Source organism: Lipotes vexillifer, unplaced genomic scaffold (assembly GCF_000442215.2).
Source record: "Lipotes vexillifer unplaced genomic scaffold, Lipotes_vexillifer_v1.1 scaffold327, whole genome shotgun sequence".
NCBI lineage: Eukaryota > Metazoa > Chordata > Mammalia > Artiodactyla > Lipotidae > Lipotes > Lipotes vexillifer.
The window spans coordinates 834,525-857,300 of NW_006771143.1; the positions used below are offsets into that span (position 1 = coordinate 834,525).

Consider the following 22,776-nt stretch of genomic DNA (forward strand, 5'->3'; position numbering starts at 1 on the left):
AATCCACTTACCCCACCAAGAAGTTTTATAGATTGCATCTTGATAAAAGGTAAGGAAAAGAGTAAGCAATGAATCAATGCAGTGTATATTTACAGGAAGTCTCTAAGTTACAGATAAGTTGTCACGTATGCCGTATCAACAGTTCATAATGGGTTTTTCTCAAAGAACTCTGTCAGAGTAATATTAGCCGTCTTCTAATACTCTTCTGTCTTTCTTGAAAAATAACTCTATTGCTGTGTTCTTATCCAGGGACTTTTATTTTTGTTGTTTTTTGGGTTTTTTCTTTTGCGATACGCGGGCCTCTCACTGTTGTGGCCTCTCCCGTCGCGGAGCACAGGCTCCAGACGCGCAGGCTCAGCGGCCATGGCTCACGGGCCCAGCCGCTCTGCGGCACGTGGGATCTTCCCGGACAGGGGCACGAACCCGTGTCCCCTGCATCGGCAGGCGGACTCTCAACCACTGCGCCACCGGGGAAGCCCCAGGGACTTTTAAAGCTGTAAAATTATATAAGAGAGAAATATTGAGACCTGGTTCCAAGTCCAGCTCTGCTGCTAATTAGCTGTAGGAACTTGGATAGGTCACTCGGATTTTTCTGTGCCTGGCTTGCTTTATTTCTAAAGCATTTAGCAGAGTTGGACTAGAGCAGAGGGTAGTAATGTCGGGTATACGCCGTCTCTCCACCCTCCCCAACATGGTCCACTGCCTGAGGCTGGGAAGCCAACGTGATCAGAAGCCTTGCTCAGGAGTCACCACCTAACAATCAGCTTTTATACTTGATATTAAATCTCTGTGCACTCCCTGCACCAGAAGATAATGACGATCATTTTGAGAGTTACAACTCTATTCTTATAGATAAGAGACCTAAGAGAAAAGGACCTGTTCTTTGCAGGTAGTTTATGTTAACTTTCCCCGTAAGAAAATGGGAACCTGGGTTTGTTTGAATAGCAGATTTCATCTTTATTTTCTTTTCTCTTGGCCTCCTTTACCTTCACACATCTTTTTAATAGAGATGTAATTACATTTTTCCTCGTGCAGCATTTGGATCTTGCTACCTATTCTTTAGTCCACCACAGAGCTTACCATTGGCTAAAAAGAAAAAAAGATGACCTTCACTTGGGGTTAAAAGAAAGTATTTAAGAAGTTAGAGCCTAAAAGCTCCCCTGTATATATATTTTTAACCAGAGATACTCTTACAGTAAAAGTGAATTATTGCCCCCTTGTGGTAGTGTTATATATTTATTTTTTTCACACAAATGAAATTTTGGACAGGATGATTTTAGTTTTCACTACTCTGAAACTCTTTGTCCTTGACAGTGAACCTAAAGTAGTCATGAAAAGAACTTGAGACATTTTTGAAACCACCTCTTTTTGTTTAGTCTTACCTGTCTTAAACTCCATGGAATCTTGTCTAAACTGATTTTTTTTCTTTCCTGTTTGAGGTACCAGATTTCTAAGAACTTAAGTTAAACAAATCAACTGGAGTGATCAATGTTGCATGGAACAAACCTAGATATTATTTAGGTTACTTTTCCGTAGTCTCTACTGCTTCAAATGGCTTGGTAAGGGCTTGGTAATAGAAGTTGTATCTTAGACCCAAAGAACAATAATTTTCTCCAGAGCTATACGATGAGGAAATTTTGAAACACCATGTGCAAGGAATCTTAGTGGTGATACGCTTAATTCATAAAGGTTCAGGTCATCCTCAGGATTAGCTTTTCTCTTCCATTTTCATCAAGTTGAGCAATGCAACAAGATTTTTTAAACCAAATGGGACTTCCTTTCAGCAAAATAGGCAACAGACCTCATGCCTACTAAAATGTCTTTGAGTAGAGGCCTCGAAGAGAAAGGAAGCCATTTTGTACTCTTCGTTTTGCAACAAAAAATATGGTAAAATTTTACAGATAAAAGAACAGTAACACACAGTCAGAATCGGCTTATTGAATTACACCTTACAAATTAGTATAAATCTGCATAGGTAGTAAGTTTTCTGAATTCTGAATGATTTCCATGTTTGCATGTTTAGAGAAGCCCATTTTGTCAGTTGTTTTTTATTTTGGATGGTTGTCACTCTCCACCAATAGCCTTGTAAGATGAACAAGCCAACTGGTAAGCTATCTCCAGATTGTGTATAGATTTTGAAAGCACGTGCTCTTTTTTCTTTATAAAGATGAAATGACTAAGTGACCACTTGGAAGTTTCAAGTTATGACTTGAAATTCAAGATGTCCAGTAAAGTTTCCTTAGTAGGTGGCTTGTTGTTTTTCAACACTAGGACATTTATTGGTTTGTCTCTAGATTATTTTTTTCTCAAAGAAAATTTGATCACAGTCATCAAACAACTATTGAACAATTTACCAGTCCTTTAAAAAGACAACGATCTCTCTCTGTGAAATGGTTTTAGTAGAGTGTATTTTTGAAAAACCATACAGATATTACTTAATATGCCATTTAAGGAACTCTGGACTGTAAAGGAGCCAAATAGGTTCATTTGCTTTACTCGTTCTAGCTCACTGTCTCTGACTCTCCAGCTGATGTAAATAAATAACCATCAATATGTTGTTCTGAACCATGATGAACACTGGAAAGATTTTTATCTTGGACAATGTAGAATACAGAGGGGTAAATCCCAGTCGTGCTCATCATATTTGCCTACTTGGACACCTTTCTAGATACAAGAAGCTTTGTGAGCCAACATCCATTCTTAATGTCTAAAATATTTAGGTTAGTAGTTCTTAAACTTTCATGTGTTAGATGCAATTGTGATTGATCCGTCCACTAAAGAACCTGCTGACCACCACAGTAGGAATGCTTTTGAATTACAGGCTTTTTCTTATACCCATTTATGACAAGTTTTAGGGACAAGTAATAGTAGTACTCTTGGGAATAAATTTAACTGTCATGGCCTTAAAATACAGAATACTTCAATTCATAGCTGAAAAGAAACTTTATGATTTCTGTAATCATAAAAAGAGGTCATAAAAAATTGTAGTCGGACATTTAGGTAATTTACAATTGTTCCAGAATAATAGTAAACATCTCTATGCAGAAATCTCTGTTCAGCTTTAGGTTATTTTCCTAGGATAGATTCCTAAATCTGAGTCAAAAGTTAGGAATATTTTTAATGCTTTTGTATACATTGCCAGATGGCTTTTCAAAAAGGCTGTATCAATTTTATATTTTCATAATGCATCCTGATGCTGTCTTACCATTTTCTCACTAGCTTTTTACATATTTTTACTTTTAAGAATCTTTGCAGTGGCAACTCATCTTAGTTGGAGGTTTTAATTATGAGATTTGATTCTTTAAATATATTTATTAGCTATTTTATTTCCTTTATGAATTGTATTTAGGTCTTTTGTCTATTTTTTGAGCTTTGAAAGTATTTTAGGAATCAGCTGGCATTTTCCCAGAGAATTATCCGTCACTCTTAAATAAATAAATCTCTATTGCTACTCATTCTTGGGCAAACTGAAGTTGCTCCTACGAGAAAAAGAAATAACCCAATTATTATTTATTGTCTACCTCTCAGTCCTTGTGGCTTTAGACGTGGAAGCAACCTTATGTTTCGCCTCCAGCACATCCTCTGAAGTATGACAAGATTCATCGAGTTAGTTAGGACAGACTTCTTGTCCTCAGTTTTAGCTGCTTTGAAGGATGACTGGAGGTAATTCCCAAGTCCATGGTGAATTTCATAAATACAGTGAAGCTCAGGTTTCAAGTCAGCATCACAGACTTACCATTAACATTTAGTAAAAGTTGGTACTCATTTCAGGTGATTAGCCTTGTCATCATAGTTGTGGCTATAACAATGGTAACGATAGTTAATTACATTTGCATGATGTAGCTTACTTTGCTCAGTTTTGTGTGTATGTGTTTGTGTATGTATATATAGAGAGAAGCTTTTATCTTTTTCCACAGTCACAGCTACTGAGTTTATTCTTCAATTTTCTTTCACTGTATTTACCATTAGGAAGTCTTTCTCAAAGCACTTAGTAATCATAATGCAAACCCTAGCCAGCCTTTGTACCTTACTGATGTACGTACAATAACCATTGCTCCGATGATAAAAAGACTCTTACCTAAATCTAGTGAGAGGAAAAATCATTTGAAGACTTTCCTTGAATTGGGGAGCTTATGAAAGAATGAAATTCATGTCCGACTGGCAGTGGAGTCAGTATTTTCACAGCTTCATGTAATTTGTAAGTCTGCCTGATATCTTGGTTCAAAATAATCTGTCCTATTCCTGATTCTAAGAGCAGCAATCTACAGCTGGATGTTACAAGTATTTGCATAAGGGACTGTTCACCTTTTCCTGTAGAACAGTTGATAGGTTATCCTGTTGGACCATTTCCACATGTGTGCAGGTCAATGTCATTTATGTTGGTCAGAGTGTGGCTTTGATAGTATCTTTCTAACTTTGTTCATTTTGATAATAATCTTGTCTCGTTAGTGATGGTTTACACATCTTTTCATCCTAGGAACACAACTTTTTCACACGATGCCTCGTGACTTTCTAGTGAAAGATAATTGTAGCATCTTCACCCTATAAATGTAGAAACTGAGAGTCACGACCACAATGTATTACCAGACATCTCAGTTACAAGACTGCCTACCTGCCAGGTTTCCTTCCTCTCAGAGAGGACCTTTCTCTATTAAACCACATTGTTTTCCTTAAAAACTGTTATATCTGGGCCAGTCATCTTCTTGCATTCATATAACAGTGCTGTAAAGGTTTGCTCTGTAGATCAGATTCTGCCTGATCTTGAAGAGATTTCCCCCAATAGTAATTTAAGGCCACTGCATTCTTCAAGTACTCAGGACAATGATATGAAGAATTTTTCATTGGAGTTGGACATAGCTGAAGGCTGACAATCTCCTCATAAAACTCAAACCTTTTCTGCTCATCCTGGGCAGTATATTTGCCGAGTCTTCTCTTGTGAACTGAGAAGTAAGAAAGTTAAGTCCATGGGTTGAATTACTCTTTGGGTGACTGGCATCATATTTGCCCTTAAATGCTCAAGGTGAATGTACTTGAAAATGTGGAACAATCTGAAACTTGTTCAGAGAGAAGTCATTCTCTGAGTCTAATTTCATAGTCACAGATGTAAAGAAGTTAAGTGGAAACAAATTAGCACACTTGTAGGTCCAATATAACTTATTTTCAAATATATAGATAAGAATAGGGATATATATTTCTGTTAGCCTTAATCTTACCAATTCCTTATATTTGAAAATCTTAGTAGAGTTCAGAAGAAAATGTGTGCAAGACCCTTTTCATACTCTATGTTAGGTTATGTTTTAATATTTTACTACTTTGAGTTGGCTTAAAGTCCAAACAACCTACTATGGGCCACAAAATATTTTCAGGTAATTTAGAACTATCCATGGTCAAGTCTTGTCTAATCGTCTTAAGCCTTTGGTATTTGCAAATATATCCTACGTGAGACGTGGCTGACCAAAAACAAAACCAAGCAGTGAACAAATAGCACAGAGATGTCATTTAAAAGAGACATCTGAGGAAAAATTTTAGGGTTGTAATAAGGTCTCCCAAAACATCTCTAGTTGGAACCAGTACCATAAAACTTACCGCCAATGGGATAATCATATAATCTATAAAATAAGTTTTCAGAAGCATTTCTGAATTTTTTTGTCCCAGTATGAACTGCTTTATGCAAATATTGAGGAACTTCTATTACACAATGTTCTATCAGCTAGCAAACACAAAAACTACTTGATATTGACAATTACATCAGAATAATATATTGATATTAGGTAAATGACATGAAATTAACCTTCTTTGAAAATGAGAGTTTGCAGTCACTTAGCATAGATTTGCTGTTAGTGAAGGAGTACACATCTAACATTCAACTACATAATTTATACAAAGAATTGAAATGGTGATTGGGAAAGGTTTTCTTTAAATTATATTCAGTATATTTTTATCTTAACAAAACACATTTTAAAATCTAGGAATGTTTGCATTATTTTTTCATTTAATTTTATTTTGTTTCTAAAAGAAACTCCAGCCTTTAAATAAATGAAACGCAAACTGATTTTTTACATGGTAGTCAGCAATGATTTTTTTTAACTAAGGATTTTTTGGTTGTTTTTTGAGAGAAAATATAGAACTAAGAAAACCTTCCTCATAAAACTTTATAAGTGAAACTTCCTTTTAAATATGCTATTTTATGTTAAGTATTTCATCTCTCTGTTCTTATTAGGTGTGTCTCATCATTAGAAACAGTGTTACTAAATAGTTGTAACTTTACAGTTTCTTTGACTAATGATGCCTTGGACTAAAGTTTCATTGGGTAGGATTAACTACGTTTTAAGTTGGCAAAATGCCATTATAACATAATGCCAGAATTTAATGAGAACCAGAAGTTAACTTCAAGGACCTTCATAATTTAATATGAGGCATGCTTATATTCTTATTATTTTACTGTAGTGTCCTATTAAAAATAAGTTACTCTTTTTTATCTTTGTTCTTGTGATAAAAAGTTGAACTCAGCAAAGTTTTACTTATTGAATCTAGGGTCTTACGAGTAAGACTTTTCCATCCTCAAACAAGACAGACCCTTTCCGATCAGAAAGAGCAGAAATGAGAACCATCTCCCTTACTTAAAAATCTCATGGCGTCCTTTAATCTCCTGTGACTCTGGTTTCCTGTGGCTCAAATCTATCTTCCTAACCTGTGGTCTATTTCTTTTCCATGTCTTATATCAGCCACTTCTCCATTGCCTGGATTGAAAAGCTGACCAGCTATATCCCTCTAATGAAAGGATCTTGGGAATATTGAGTTTCTTACGTGTGGGAAGGATGGAGAGCATGGATTAGAACGGAATGTTCTATTTGTTCTGATATTCTGATGACTGCAGTGTCTAATAGCTATACCTCACAGGAAGAGAAAGCTTAAGTTTTGTGGAACTACATGATAAAATTGGAAGTAGGGACAGGTAGAGGAGGAGGAAGAGCTGACGGGAGGATTCTTTCTAGTCTGTGAGGAAGGACCTTCCTGTCCTGAAGGTGTATAGCACCAAACTTCTAATGCAGATGAACTTTCAAGCTCTTTTCTGTTCTAAAAATCCCATGATTCCTATATGCTTAGAACCCAAAGGACCTAAAGCAAATGCCTATATTCCTTATTCTTTTTTCTCACAGTCCTACGTAGACATACTTGCAAAGAAATGCTGAGACCTTATAAAGACTGGAAACCATATCACAAGATGGAAAAAATAAAATACAGCAGAGGCAAAGGGAAAACTGCATCCCAAAACTCCTGATGGAGGAAAACCTCAACTATTTAGCTGTGGTCTGTGCTTCCTAGTGGCTAAGGCAAAGAGGGAAATAGGATAACAGGGTGTGATTTTCTGGTAGTAAAACACACACCTATCAGCTCTTCAGAAATAAGCAAGCATTTTTCTTGCTCTCAATAAGACCAGCTTGCCTAGGAGATTTGTATAAGAAGCCATAAGCCACATAAAAATGATGTCCTCATGAATTTTTATAGAAAATAAAGAACTCCACATATGTCATTTCATTTATTGGCCTTTGGAGAACACTGAGGGAATAATGTTAAAAGCTAGACGTTTTCTTCTCCCGTGGGGGCAGGGAGAGGGGCGTTTGAAACTTCTGGTATATTTACTGTAGATAGATGCTTATTTTCTTTTGACCCACTGACATATGGAGCAGTAGAAAGATGTAAAGATGTCTAGTAAAGGGTAGCATTGTTAAAAGGAGGAGGGGATAAATGGAATTTTTGTGGCAGAATGATATTTGCAAGACTGATCAGGCCGCTGGGAGGTTTTTAAATATGCCAGTTCCCTGTAACAGGAAGATCAGTCTCTGTTTGAGACAGCATATCCAATTTAGTAAATTATTATTATTCCGTCAAAATTAATGTGAACAATTTTCTCTTTGAGGCTGCTTTTTCCATAGGTGATGTTTTCCAGATGGGCTTTGTATAGAACTCTTAATGTTTTGTGTTTTCTTTCCTAGAGAAAGAGCCTTTTCTGACATGTCTTCATTTCTTTCTCTTCCCCCTGTTGTAGGGAAGAGAGCGCCAAAGGCGAAGGAGAGAAAGAACAAGAAGAAGAAGCTGATAGAAAGAGCCCAGGAGCAACACAGCGTCTTCCTAGCTACAGACAGAGCTAACCAGTAAAATAAAAGACACAGGGCGGTGGGGTTTTTTTTGTTTGTTTGTTTTTTGTTTTTTTTGTTGGGGGTTGTTTTTGCAAAAGTGCACAAAGCTACTCTCCACTCCTGGACACTGGTGGGTTGCATTTGCGCTGCTCGGACCAGTACCTGTTCCCAATAACATTGTGAGAGGAGGAGCCAAGAGCGTGGTCTCTGTGTTATTTATGCTTTGATTTGCATCTGGAGACTTGAAGGCGGAAGCTTGCGACCTGCAGCAGTGGCAGCAGGAGTAAGTGTACAGCATGTGACTCAGCTCCCTGTGCCCCCAGAGAGAGCCACCCCTGGTCCCACAGAGGGGCAGGAGGTGTGAGGCTGCAGACCCCCCTTGTGCATATTTATGGAAAGACAGCGCTTGGCAGGCAAAGTGCTATTTCGCTTGTGACCTTTATTTCTCATATTGTTGCATTTTCAAGGATCAAGGTATGTGGATATCTGCTTAGTGTTACCACACGTGGTTCTCAACATCTGTTACCTTCCAACTCTTGTGCACGGAGACTGCTTTTAGCTGGGGTTCCGCTGCAGGAATTCCCGTTCAGTTTCACAGCAGCTTGGATGTGTACATACTCTGCTGGGGCTACATATAAACCTCTTATTTACTGTATTTATGCTTTCTTCTGTGCAACAAGTCATACCTGATTAATATTATGTCACTTTGTTTCTAGTGGTTCCTAACCATTGTCTGGTAAATGACTGTTCTAGTTTTGCGAATTGATGAATGTTTTTCTGCCCCTTGAAACTTAACTTTTCTTTTCTTTGTGGGCTTATTTCTCATTGTAAGGATAGGATAAGCTAGTTTGTACATAGGGTCAAATGACCCCTGTCAGAGAATTTGAATATCAATAGACCTTCCCTACTCTTGACCCCAGCTAAAGCTTGAGGCCTCTGGCAGTCAGAAGCCAAAACTCCCTTTGAGTCTAAGATGTGATGACTTTATGAAACACAACTGAAAACATGAGGAATTACATGCAGTCACTTGTAGTACTCATCATGCAGTTTCACAGGTCAACTAGAGAATTTTTCAAACTTTTAATTGCAAACTTCAATATGTATAGTTTCCATTTAAAGCAGTTCCTGACTTGCAATGACAGAGCATCTACCAATATTCTTAGGTCAGTGTAGAAATTACCATCTTATGAGACCATGCGTAGAATTGGAGGAGAAACATAATAAATTCCTACAACTGCTGGTCAGATCTTAACAGGTCTCCTTTGAACCAGAATTTCTTTCTTAACCAAGACAGAGAGGAACACTGTGCAGACTTCCCAGGTGACTTTCAGAGCAGTTGTTTCAAAAACATCACTGTCCACTTGGGGGAATCAGTTCTTAGAGGGTTTTGAACTGGCTTCTTCCAAAAGTATCACTATCTTCCTGGATGATCCAGAAGAAAATGAGAACAAAAAGGAATGGCTGCAGATTTTTGAGGAAAAAAACAAAGCAAGGTAAAGCCTTTTTCTCACCTTGCGTTTGCTAAACTACCTCTTCTGTATTTTTGTTTAACTTTTGAGTCAAAAGCATCTTACCAATAAATATGAATGTCAAATACGTCATTATGAAAATACTATTGCTATGAGATAATAAGCCATATATGAATGTTGTATACAACTTTAGGGTTTGCATTTAATCCTAAAGTGTTCACCTCCTTTCACACCTATTTACACTATATTCCTATTTACTAAGTGGGGAGGGGGCTTCTTTATATAGTGCTTCATCGTTAATAAGTCAATACCTGTCCTGTTTCTGGGATGTTCTTTTAGTGCATTAAAAAAAATCAAAATTTATTCTTGTGGAGATACTCTTTTCTTTAGAGATGTATTTAGGGGAAAAAAAGCAATATTTAACAATTGTACCCCCAGATATTGGTCCTTAAAAAAAAGCAGACAAATTTTTAAAACCTATGTTTGTAACTACATGTAGGACACTAACTAGTTTAGCTATAAATTGCACTGCAGCAGAGTGATTAAGAGTGGGGATTTTAGAGCCACACTACCTGAGGTCTAGTCTAGACTCTGAGGGTAGCCTGGGGCAAATTATTTCATCTCCCCAGATCTCAGTTTCCTAATCTGTAAAATGGAGGCAACAATATTACCTACGTTGTAGGGCTATGTCTTAAAGCCTAAGTAAAATATGTGTAGGGCTGTGTCTTAAGGATTCAGTTAGGTAAAATGCGTAAAGTACGGTCAGCACGGCATGGTATAAACTAAGCAATGCACAAGTTGTTACCTGTTACTCTTGTTGCCTCTGTCCTTGGCTATTTATTTCAAAAATAATTCTCCCTACCAACAAAATAGAATATATTTATGAAATCATCACTTCCCTTCAATCTATTTTTTTATGTCTGGATATTACTTGCTCAAACTTTTACTCTTATGGGAATTGATGAAAGCTACCTGATTTCTAAGCCTCTACTTATAAGCAAATACAAACCAACAGAGAGAGACATACTATAGAGTAATTTACAGCTTCATGGTAATTACACAAAGAAGATCTTGTGGTTTTCCACAAATGGCTATACCATTCCTATACTTCATACAATGTATGTAAGTAGAACATATGAAACTGGTTTTCTTAGTATTTTCAGGTAGCTTAGCATCTGTAAAAGTAAAAGATGGCACTACAACTTTTTCAATTAAGAAGCTTGAGTGGTATTCTGATAGGGATTACATTGAATTGTAGATGCCTACAATCTACAGTTGTAGGTAGTACTGTCATTTTAATCATATTAATTCCTCTAATCTAAGAAAATAGTATATCTTTCCATCTGTGTTATCTTCAATTTCTTTCATCAGTGTCTTACAATTTTCTGAGCATGGGCCTTTTGCCTCCTTAGATAGGTTTATTCCTTTGTATTATATTCTTTTTGGGGTGATGGTAAATGGGATTTTCCCCTTAATTTCTCTTTCTGATAGTTTGTTGTTACTGTACAGAAATGCAATAGATTTCTGTATATAAATTTTGTACCCTGAAACTTTACTGAATTCATTGATGAGCTCTAGTAGTTTCTTGGTGGCATCTTTAGGATTTTTTATGTATAGTGTCATGTCATCTGCAAACAATAACTGTTTTACTTCTTCACTTTCAATCCCTATCAATCAAAATACCAATGGCATTTTTCACAGAACTAGAACAAATTTTAAAATTTGTATGGAAACACAAAAGACCCCAAAGAGGCAGAACAATCTTGAGAAAGAAGAACAGAGCTGGAGGAATCACACTCTCTGACTTCAGACTATACTACAAAGCTACAGTAATCAAAACAGTATGATACTGGCACAAAAACAGACACAAAGATGGACAGAACAGAATAGAGAGCTCAGAAACAAACCCACACACTTATGGTCAATCTACGACAAAGGAGGCAAGAACATACAATGGAGAAAAGACAGCCTCTTCAATAAGTGGTGCTGGGAAAACTGGACAGCTACATGTAAAAGAATGAAATTAGAACATTCTCTAACCATATACAAAATTTTTTAAAATTGGATTAAGGACCTAAACTTAAGACCAGAAACCATAAAACTCTTAGAGGAAAACATAGGCAGAATGCTCTTTGACATAAATTACAGCAATGTTTTTTTTTGGCTCTGTCTCCTAAAGCCAAGGAAATAAAAGCAAAAATAAACAAATGGGACCTAATTAAACTTAAAAGCTTTTGCATAGCAAAGGAAACCATTGACAAAATGAAAAGACGACCTACTGAACAGGAGAAAATATTTGCAAATTATATGACTGATAAAGGGTTAATATCCAACATATATAAATAACTCATACAACTCAACATCATAAAAACAAACAACCCAATTTTAAAAATGGGAAGAAGACTTTTTCCAAAGAGGAAATGCAGATGGCCAACAGGCACATAAAAAGATGATGCTCAATGTCAGTAATCACCAAGGAAATGCAAATCAAAAGCACAATGAGATATCACCTCACACCTGTCAGAATGGCTATCATCAAAAAGAATACAAATAAATGTTGGCAAGGATGTGGAGAAAAGGGAACCCTTGTGCACTGTTTGTGGGAAGGTAAATTGGTACAGCCAGTATAGACGTTTCTCAAAAAACTAAAAATAGAGCTACCATATCACCCAGCAATGCCACTGCTGGATATATACCTGAAAAAAAAACCCCACTAATTCAAAAAGATACATGCACCCCAATGTTCATAGCAGCATTATTTATAATTACTAAGATATGGAAGCAACTTAAGTGCCCATCAACAGATGAGTGGATAAAGAAGAGGTGGTACATATATATCTACAATGGAATATTACCCAGCCATAAAAAAGAATGAAAATTTTGCTATTTGTAGCAACATGGATGGACTTGGAGGGTATTATGCTAAGTGAACTAAGTCAGACAAAGAAAGATGAATACTGTATGATATAATTTACATGTGGAATCTAAAAAATACAACAACAAACTAGTGAACATAACAAAAAAGAAGCAGACTTACAGATATAGAGAACAAACTAGTGGTTACAGTGGGGAGAGGGAAGAGAGAAGGGGCCTAATAGGGGTGGGAGATTAAGAGGTAAAAACTGTTATGTATAAAATAAGCTACCAGGATATACTGTACAACACAGGCAATATTGCCAATATTTTATAATAACTATAAATGGAGTATAACCTTTAAAACTTGTGAATCACTATATTGTACACCTGTACCTTGTATAATATGGTGCATGAACTATACGTCAATAAAAAACCTTAAGTGGGGGTGGGTGAAGTGGGTGAAGGGGGTCAAGAGAGCAAACTTCTAGTTACAAAATAAGTCTTGGGGATGTAATGTACAGCATGGTGAGTGTAGTTAATAATACGTATGGCATAACTGAAAGTTGCTAGAAGAGTAAATCATAAATGTCCTCGTCACAAGAGAAAAAAAAGTTTGACAGGTTAGCACTTAGAAAAAGCCAATTTTATGAATATGTCTTTGTTCTTTTTGAAGACGCTAATATCAGTCACTGTAAACGTGAAATTTTCATGTCTTGCTAGAGACATTTGGAGGAGAGTTAACACTCAGCCTTGAGCGTGTAATTTATATATAAAGGTGATGTGTGATTCTTTCAACAACTACATCTTGTTTTTGCTTTAGAGGGGAGCTGTGCGTAGGAGAGAATGATACTTCTGTTCATTTTAGAGAAATTTGTGCATGGTGGATACACTTGGTAACACCATGTTAGAAAAAGCAGAACTAGTAACCTTGCACATGTTGACCAACCATACTGTCTTCCCCCTTCTTTCCAAAGGGATAACCATTCCATTTCTACTCTTGATCCCACCCCCTCTTTTGTGAGATCTTCAGTATCCACTCCTTTGATGGCTTCAGCCCTTCCTCTCCTTCCAACTTAAGGTATTCTTTCTTTCAAGGTCTTTATCATCCAGTATCCTGAAAAAGTAGCTTACAATTCATTGATGTCTTCAGCCTCCTCCTATTCTCATTTATCTTAACTCATTTAAGTTAATTGCTCTGACAAACGGAGCAATACATTTCCTTTGCTAAACAGAAAGGAAAATATTTGCCTCAGTCCTTTAATGTGTTCTACCTGCTATTTCCACCAAGTTTGACTCCACTGGGCCCTTTCCTTGAGGAATTTTGTTTCTCATTTGGCTTCTGTGGCATTCGTAACCTGGGTTTCTACTTCTCTGGCTACTCCTTTTCAGTCTTCAAGTTCTTTCTTGACTTAAATAAAAAATATTGGTATTTCAGGGGTAAGCCCACTGCTTAACACTTTGGGTTTGATCTTTCCATCTCCTCACTCCACCTGGGAAATCTAACCTTATGGCTTCAACTACCAACTGTAGTTTTTGACCTATAAGCCTGTATCTCTGTCTCCAGGTCTTTGTTAACTATTTCCAAACCTCTACTAAATACCTTGATCAGGGGGCCCCATACTTAGGCTCAGCATGTCTAAAACTGTATTTATTACTGTATCAGTCAGGGTCCAGTCAAGGGAAAAACCAGTCTAGGTATTTCAAACAGGAAATTTAACTTAATTGGGAATTGGTTATACAGGTGATGAATGAGATGAGACGCTAAAATTGGGATGGCAAGACAACCGGGAGATTAGCAACAGCAGAAAGCCACTACCAAGAGGGGTAACAGGAAGAGGTGGAGTTTCCAGAACCCAGAAGGCAAGGCCACCCAGCTAGAGCTAGAATCATAGCTGAGGCTAGAGGTAGGGCCACTGAGGAAGCTGGAACCAAAGACAGAAAGCTCGTATAGCAGGAGGTGAAATCTCGTAAAAGATTCCAGTCGCCAGGAGAAATGCTGCCGAAGGCAAAGTGAGAAAGGAAGAAATACCCTGGCTTCTCCCTACTGCCAAATTCCAGTCTTCCACCAGCATCTGCCATTGCCCAAACTTGCTTGGAAACCAGGGGCCCTCGGTAATGTAGTTCTCTGTGATGCTACAGCATAATCACTGGTTTGCCCCCCAAACAATTCCTCTTCCTGCCTTCTCCATTTAGTAATTAATATTTTTACCTACCTAGTTGGTTAAGCTAAGACCCTGTATTCATCATTTACTACCATTGTTCCATACATCTAATCTGTTCCTAGATTCTAGTGAGTCTACCTCAGAAGCATCTCTTGAATTTCTCCTTACCTCTTCACCGTCTTTGTCTTAAACCTGTTTGGTTCTCTTTGTCTCTCTTCTGAACTGGTCCATTATTATCCTAAATATTCTTGCCCCAGCTTCACTCACTGTAACTTTTCATTTATGTTTCTACCACTTATTTTTCTATTACTATACTTGTTCTATTCTCATTTAAATATCATCTACCCTTGTAGAATAAAATATTAAAAATTTTCATGTGGAATACAGTGCCCTTTTAACTTTCTTCTTGTTTATGTATTTTGTGGGGATTATGAAAAGACTGAATGGACTGGGATGATCATTATTGTAAAATTTTCAAGGATTCCTTTATGGTTAACTTGGACATGCTCTCCATATTTGCTGATACCCCTTGAATCATGAAGGCAGAGATGTAAGGACAACTGTGGCTTTGAAAGTAGATGGTAAACATATTAAATCTGATTAAGAGGTTAAACAGTCTGAAAAATATGTCAAAGATTTAGATAGATTCTCATATTAATCTATGATGAATCATTAAAGCAAACTGCCATGCACTACCTCCCCCAGCATTAGAACACATTGCTAATCACTGCTGAACTAAACATAAGTCTCAGAATCCCTCCCAATAAAGGTGTTCCAAGGAAACACTACCAATAGGTTGGAGTTGACAGGGGAGTTATAATCTTTAGGAGTTAAACCTTTTTGATTCCCAGGTCAATTTAAAGCCCTAGATGGTGACAATGTCTTCTCTCAGAAATACTCTTTGTGTATTCCATGAAGTATTTTTCAAACCTTCCCACTAAAGTGCCCTTAAAGACAGGGAAAAGTGAATTTACCACTCCAGGATTTTAACCTGAAGCAGGCTTACTTCAAATTTGAAGTGTCTTTAGCACCCTAATTTTAATATAAAAATTATTCATGCAACAAAAAATTTTAATACAAAAAAGTTATGCAAATTGTGCATTCTACTCAGTAAAATGGCTGTTTTCAAACATAAAACTACTCCCCCAGCCTTCAGCATCCCCCCAAAAACCTGGAGTGAAATCATGTTCCAAGAAGATGTTTCATGCTTATTCGGTCCTGTGGCTTCACATACTCCTTGGCACATAGTCACTTATACTCGGAGAAATGCATATCCCCCTTTAAGAAGCTCAGCAGCGGTCCTTTGGTGATGTTCTGAAGTCCTCTAATGGCCTAACCAGCTCCTTCCTCCTTGGGCTCTATAACTTCAGCTTCCATGGCAGCATGCTGTCTGAGTGCACATCCAACTTGAATTTAATTCTCTTCTACTGGCTCCCTTTCTCCCTCCTAGTTTAGTTATAAAACTCAGCCTTCTTCACTAGGTCTGTTTTGGAGAAGAGAGGTTATCAGACTTTTTCTGTAAAGGGCCAGAGAGTAAATATTTTAGGCTTTACAAGCCACATGTCTCAGTCACAACTACTCAACCTTGTACTACTGCAGCACAAAAGCAGCCATAAGACAGTATGTAAACAAATGGCTGTAACTAAATTGCAATAAAATTTTATGTACAGACACTTAAATGTGAATTTCAGTTTTCACATGTCATGATATATTACTCTTCTTTTGATTTTTTTTTCAGTCATTTAAAAAAATGTAAAATTGTTATCTCACCAGCTATACAAAAATAGGTGGTAGACTGGAATTAGCCCACCGGCTGGGTTTGTTGACCCTTGATATAGAACGTAACTTGTTGGCTCGTGGACTGGCCTCACAAACTCTTTGAGAGGCTGCCTCTAACTCTGCCTCAGCTCTCCACACTCTGCCTCTGGAAGCATCCACTAAATGTATTGAATGCATATGCCCTGTTAACACGACCCTGTGTATGGGGATAAGTACCAAATTTATATTTCCACTCTTGATGTCTCACTCCAATTCTAGCTTTATCCCTTGTTGGCCATAGACTATTACTATATTTATGGCCCAAACCTGAAGTGAAATAGTAAAAACTCAAAAAGCAAAAAACTTTTTTCTGTCTAAGTTCTCTCCTAACTTCTTCACGGCAGTAAGTAGATCCCCTGTCTTCTAGCATACCTGAGCCCCTGCATTCTATTCAGAGAATCATATACTTTCTCTTTATCCTCTATCTCTTCAACATCAAGACCTTTCCATCCTTTTTCTGTAATAGGTGTACTCTTCTTTGTTCTTATTACCCTAATCTACATGAATTATTGCAGTGGACTCATTTTAAACACAGCCCAAAAGACTCTTTTTAAAATGATTATTTGATTACACTTACTGGCTTCTTTATACTTCTGGGATCTAGAATTCCTTAACTGTATCTCCCATTATCTTAGTGCCTTTTCTTTCCATTAGAGTTTGGTCTTCATTTCCTGTATTAGCCTATGAATACTGAGTATGCACTGAATGCCTTTTAAGAGTAAAACTTTATAGCCAATAATTGTAGTGCCCCTGTTTTCTGGCTTGTTCATTTTAGTTGCTAGGTGATTTTTAGACCAATGTTTTGTGTCATCTTGTGCTCCTCTACTAAGGACAATGGAAAAGATTACATGATAATGGCAGAAATGTCAAGGAAGACATCTCTCAGGGGCTAAACTTTGGCACAAAGCCTGGATGCTGAGTGTATGATTATCTGAGAAAGAAGTAGGCCAGACATCGGAAACAACCAGTGCAAAAGTCCTGAGGTGCAAACAGCATCAGCATGATCAAAGTACAGATAAAAGGGAAAAGTGGCTAGAGTACAGTCAGGAGGAACATGAGACATACCTGAGGTTAGGAGTATTGAAAGGCAAGGTCATGAAGGGTCACGAAGGGCCATGAAGGCTTTGGTGAAAGCTTTTAGTCTAAGTGCTTGGAAAATCACTGGAGGACCTAAGGAGGCGACTGATGTGATTTGGTTCCTTTGCCCTATTCACTTGGGCTGCTGTGTAGAAGTGGGTTTTCAGAGTGAGAGCAGAGAGAAAAGTTAGGCTATTGCAGTAATCAGATGAGAATTAATATGACTTGGGCTGCTGGGTGGCAGCAGAGAAGGAGAGAAGTGGTTGGATTCAGGACATAGTTTGGCAGAAGAGTCCACAAGACCTGCCAATGAGATGGATGCAGGGGGTAGTCCTAAAGGAAAAAAAGAAACAGGATATGTCCCCTAGGTCTCTTGCCCTATGCAACAGGATATATAGAGAAGGCAGAGAAAACTGGAGAATAAATAAATCCATTTTTCACATGCTAAGTTTGAGATGTCTGCTAGACATCTAAGTGGAGATACCAAGTAGGCAGCTGGATATAAATATGGAGTTTAAGTAAAAGGGTCAGGACTAGAGATATAACTGTGAGCTATATCAGTGTATAGATGGCACTTGGCACCAAGGAACCTTATGGGCTGATGCAGACAGAGAATGGACAAAGAGAGGAAAAGAAACATAGAAGCACTCAAGCTTTGATATCAACCAAAGAAGGAGGTACCAGTAAAGAGACTGTGAAAATGTGTCCAGGGAGGAAATCCAGGAGCAGTCAGCTACTAAGAGAGAGCACAAGAGCTGGGATTCAAGGCTTACATAGTTCCTTTCCCCCTCATTTTAGAAAAAATATCAGGAGAAGTGAAGGACAATTAGGAAAACCTTGTAACAATCAAGGAGTTTGGTCTTCTCAATTTTTTCCCCTCATTTTACACTCCCAAAGTGAAACTTACCAATAGTTTACATTCTCCTTGAAAATGGTATCAGTATTGGAAGAACTCAAGTCAATGCTTAAAAACCATGGAAATTATTCTTCACATAAATGTGATCATGATACTTAATTTTAGGTTACCATATTACCTATGAATTTCATCTACATTTACGATGAAATGATTATCTCAAAGGCCCTACAAAGAATTTTCTACTTTCTTTAAAATTTAATAAAATATATCAAGTGAATAATAAAACAAGACTTCTGTGAATTATAGGTCCTTGGGCTTGTAATTTTCAACAATGAGGAATTTTTAACCTTGTAATTATTGAGGTTGTTCTGTAACAGCTCTCTGATGTAAGACCATACATGTTTGAACAGAGTTAGGTATTGCACACACATACACAATCATGGTATTTAACTGGAAAACAAGATAAGTGTTGAAGTACTTTTTTCAGTGTTCATTGTGTAAAAGTAGGAGAGCTAAAGTTTTAAGAACTTGCATTACATTTTTAAAATTAAATCATGTTTCTAATCTTTTTTCCCATCACACATGCTTCTCCCAAGTTGCCTCTCTCCTACGTATTAGTATCTGGAGAAACTAAATGTGGCAGAGACATCTAGTGCTTACTTATGTCTTTCTGACCATCAAGGAACATTGCATTTCTCAATCCTCTTACAGTTAGGTAGGGTCTTGTAATTGATTTTAATCAGTAAAATTTGGCTGGAAATTATATGTGTCACTTCAGGGCTGGGGCACTTAAGAGCAGGTGTATGCTCTGCATGGTTTCTTTTCTTCTTTGTCTGTCTGTGATCATAATAGTAGAACCACAAGATGAAATAAGCCTGGATCTCTGAGTCACTGCACAGAAAACAGTTGCCTTGGGTAGCTGGCTAACCTAAATCTGATTTTATAAAAACAAGAAATAAACTTTTATTGTATTAATCCGCTGAGATTCTGAAGTCATCAGTTACCTTAGCATGGTCTGGCATTACTCTGTAATGCAGTGTTTCAGTTTACTGTTTCACTTTTCAGTATTTCACTTTTTCTTCAGATCAAGAAACTATCTTACTTATTAGTTGAAAGCTAATCAATACATACAGAAAAGCAGAAAAGTCAGAAAGATATCTGATCAGAATAATCAGCTTGTATAAGTTTAGAATTAGAACAGTGACATCTACTTTTAATGAAATGGCTCATTTTGATGAAAGAAGTTGACATTCTGATGATGGTGGTACAATAATGTGTTGTCAAACGTTTGCAAAGGTTCACACAATACTGTTAGATATTCAAGGCAACACATAATCTCCATAGCTTTTCTCTACATTCTTACCCTATGCAACAAGTGTAGGCAGCCTGTAAAATGCTCGTAGTGGGGGTTGACCAAGATAGTGAAAGGGGAGGTTGCTCAACTCTCCTCCTCCCACAGACACACTGAATGTACAGCTACAGAGTAATTACCTCTGAAAGAGACGCAGAAACTACTGGAGTGACTCCTCCACAATGGGCAAAGGAGAAAACACCCACAGTGAAATGCGTAGGAAAGGCTGAGACACGCTTTTACCATAAACTCTACTCTGAGTACAGCACCGTATAACTGAGAGGGAACTCCAAACTCCCAGCTTCTTCCTGAGGATGGAAGGGTTTTGACCCTATATTTAGCACCCCAGCTTTTAAGACTCCCACCTGAGGGACAGGACCCCAAAACACCTAGCTCTGAAAGTCAGTGAAGCTTGTGTCCATGAGACCCACAAGACTGTAGCAAACAAAGAAGCAGTTGTTAACTAGTACAAACACTCACTATGGCTATCTCCCCAGGGCTCAGTGCAGAGGGAGCAGACAACTAGCTCATCTCCCAGTTTTTACCTGAAAGAGGTCCATCTGTATACTTTGAAAGCTGCTACCTGAGGGTTAAGCTTCTAACTTAGCACACATCTAGTGGCTACCTGTGATCATCCAGGAAGACCACAGAAATCACTGGACACCTCCCTCACTGTCTTCCTGTAGCTGGCTACAAATCACTAGTATCTCCCTGGAAGGAGCTTCTAAACATGTCTGCACCCCAGCTGTTGTGCTGCCATCTGAGGGATGGATCCCTGGATTGCCTGGCTCTGACAGCCACTGGAACAACCACTCATGAATCCCACAAAAACAGAGTTCTTAAATGGCTACCCCCGCTTCAAGGGCTCAGGGCAAAGGGAAAAGGCAAAAATGCCCATCTCCTAGTCTTTCCCGGAAAGGAATATATCTGTATACTTTATTTCATTTTATTTTATTTATTTTGCAGTACGCGGGCCTCTCACCGCCGTGGCCTCTCCCGTAGCGGAGCACAGGCTCCGGACGCCCAGGCTCGGCGGCCATGGCTCACGGGCCTAGCCGCTCCGCGACATGTGGGATCTTCCTGGACCGGGGCACGACCCGTGTCCCCTGCATCGGCAGGCGGACTCCCAACCACTGCGCCACCAGGGAAGCCCCATCTGTATACTTTAAAAGCTGCTGCCTGAGGGTCAGGCTTTTAATTTAGCATGCATTTAGGGGCTGACAACTATTGTTCCTGGAGACCAGGGAAGGTGATGGACACTTCTTCCATTTTCTCCCTGTAGGCCACTCCAAGTCACAAGTATCTCCATGAAAGGATCTAATATACACATCTGACACCCCAGCTTTCATGGCTGCTGCCTGAGGGACAGGCCTCTGGCTCTCCTGGCTCTGATAAGCCAAAGAGGATGGCATTCATGAGTCCCAAACAAATGCAGCAAACAAAGAAGCAATTCTTAATGCGTATAGGCGCACAACCCCTTTCCCTCCCCATCACGGCTAAAACCCCAGGCCCATACAGAGTGAACAGGCAAAAATGACTATCTCCCAGTTTCTCCCTGGAAGGGGCTTACCTACATACTTTCCCAGTTGTTGCCTGAGGGTCCAGTTTCCAATAACCTGCATCTAGATGCCAAATATAATCCTCTCCTTTGGGACACTGATGGGTCTTGGCACACTCTCACCTACTGGGAGCCACTAAGAACAAAGAAAGCAGCTTGGAAACCCCAAAGGTTTGAGAGACAACCAGAAGCTTGGGCTGGGCTGATTTATGAGGTTCATCTCCTACACAGACCACATTTTCAAGACTGGGAGAAGTGGCTGATTTATCTAATGTGAGGAGAACAACACAGAGAATTAGATCTTAATGAAATGGAGATAAGGGATTTATCTGATAGTTCAAAATAATGATATAAATATGTTCACTGAGGAGATGAGAGCAATGTACAAACAAAATGAGAATTTCAACAAAGAGAAAATATAAAAACATACCAAACAAGTCACAGAGCTGAAGAATTCAATAACTAAGTCTAAAAATTCAGTAGAGGGTTTCAATAGCAAACTAGATAAAACAAGAATAAAGGATCAGTGAACTCAAAGACAGGGCAGTCATCCAATCAGAGGAGCCAAAAAAAAAAAAAAATGAAAAAGAGTAAAGACAACTTAAGGGACTTATGGGACACTATCAAGTGGACCAATGTATACAATATAGGAGTGTCAGAAGGCAAAGCAAGAGAAAGAGCAGAAAACTTATTAAAAAAAAAATAATGACTGAAAACTTCCATAACCTGGGGAAAGAAACAGATATCCAGATCTAGGAAGCCCAGAGAGAACCAAATACGGTAAATTTAAAGAGACACAGACTAAGAAACATTATAATTGTCAAAATTATAGACAAGAAGAGAATCTTAAAAGCAGCAAGAGAAAAGCAACTTGTTATACACAAGGGAACCCCTATAAGACTATGAGATGTTTCAGCGGAAACTTTGTAGGCCAGAAGAGAGTGGAATGATATATTCAATGTGCTGAATGAAAAAAAAAAAAACGTGTCAACCAAGAATACTCTGCCTGGCAAAGTTATCCTTCAGAATTGAAGGAGAAATAAAGAATTTTCCAGACAAACAAAAGCTGACGGAGTTCATCACAATTAATCTGGCTTTACAAGAAACGTTAAAGGGAATTCTTCAAGCTGAGACAAAAGGATGCTATTTAGTAACAGGAAAATATATGAAAGTAAAAAACTCACTGGTAAAGATAAATATATAGTTAAATTCAAAATACTATCATATGATGTGGCTGGGTAAATCACTTATAACTCTAGTATAAAGATTAAAAGACAAAAGTATTAAAAATAACTATAAAAAGAGGCCCAGGCCAAGATGGCAGAGTGGGAAGACCCTGAATTCACCTCCTATCATGGGCACACCAAAATTACAGCTATTTGTAGAGCAACTATTGATGAGAAAGACAAGAATCTAGCAGAAAAAGTCTTCTATAACTAAAGATATAAACAAGTTGTGGTATAGTCAAGAACCATACCCCAGGGTGAG

The 22,776-nt window shown here is 38.0% G+C and overlaps 1 protein-coding gene across 2 annotated transcripts in view; it reads left to right on the forward strand.

The window, feature by feature from the left end:
* RSPO2 (R-spondin 2) overlaps positions 1-9,971 on the forward strand; it is a 166,106-nt gene extending 156,135 nt beyond the window's left edge. Inside the window, exon 5 of one of the 2 annotated variants that reach the window (XM_007446532.1) lies at positions 8,051-9,971. In XM_007446532.1, coding sequence (XP_007446594.1) covers positions 8,051-8,160 — 110 coding nt within the window. In that variant the 3' untranslated portion in view covers positions 8,161-9,971. The remainder of the gene's footprint in view (positions 1-8,050) is intronic. The other variant, XM_007446533.1, reaches the window with a different exon arrangement.
* Positions 9,972-22,776: the final 12,805 nt, after the last annotated feature.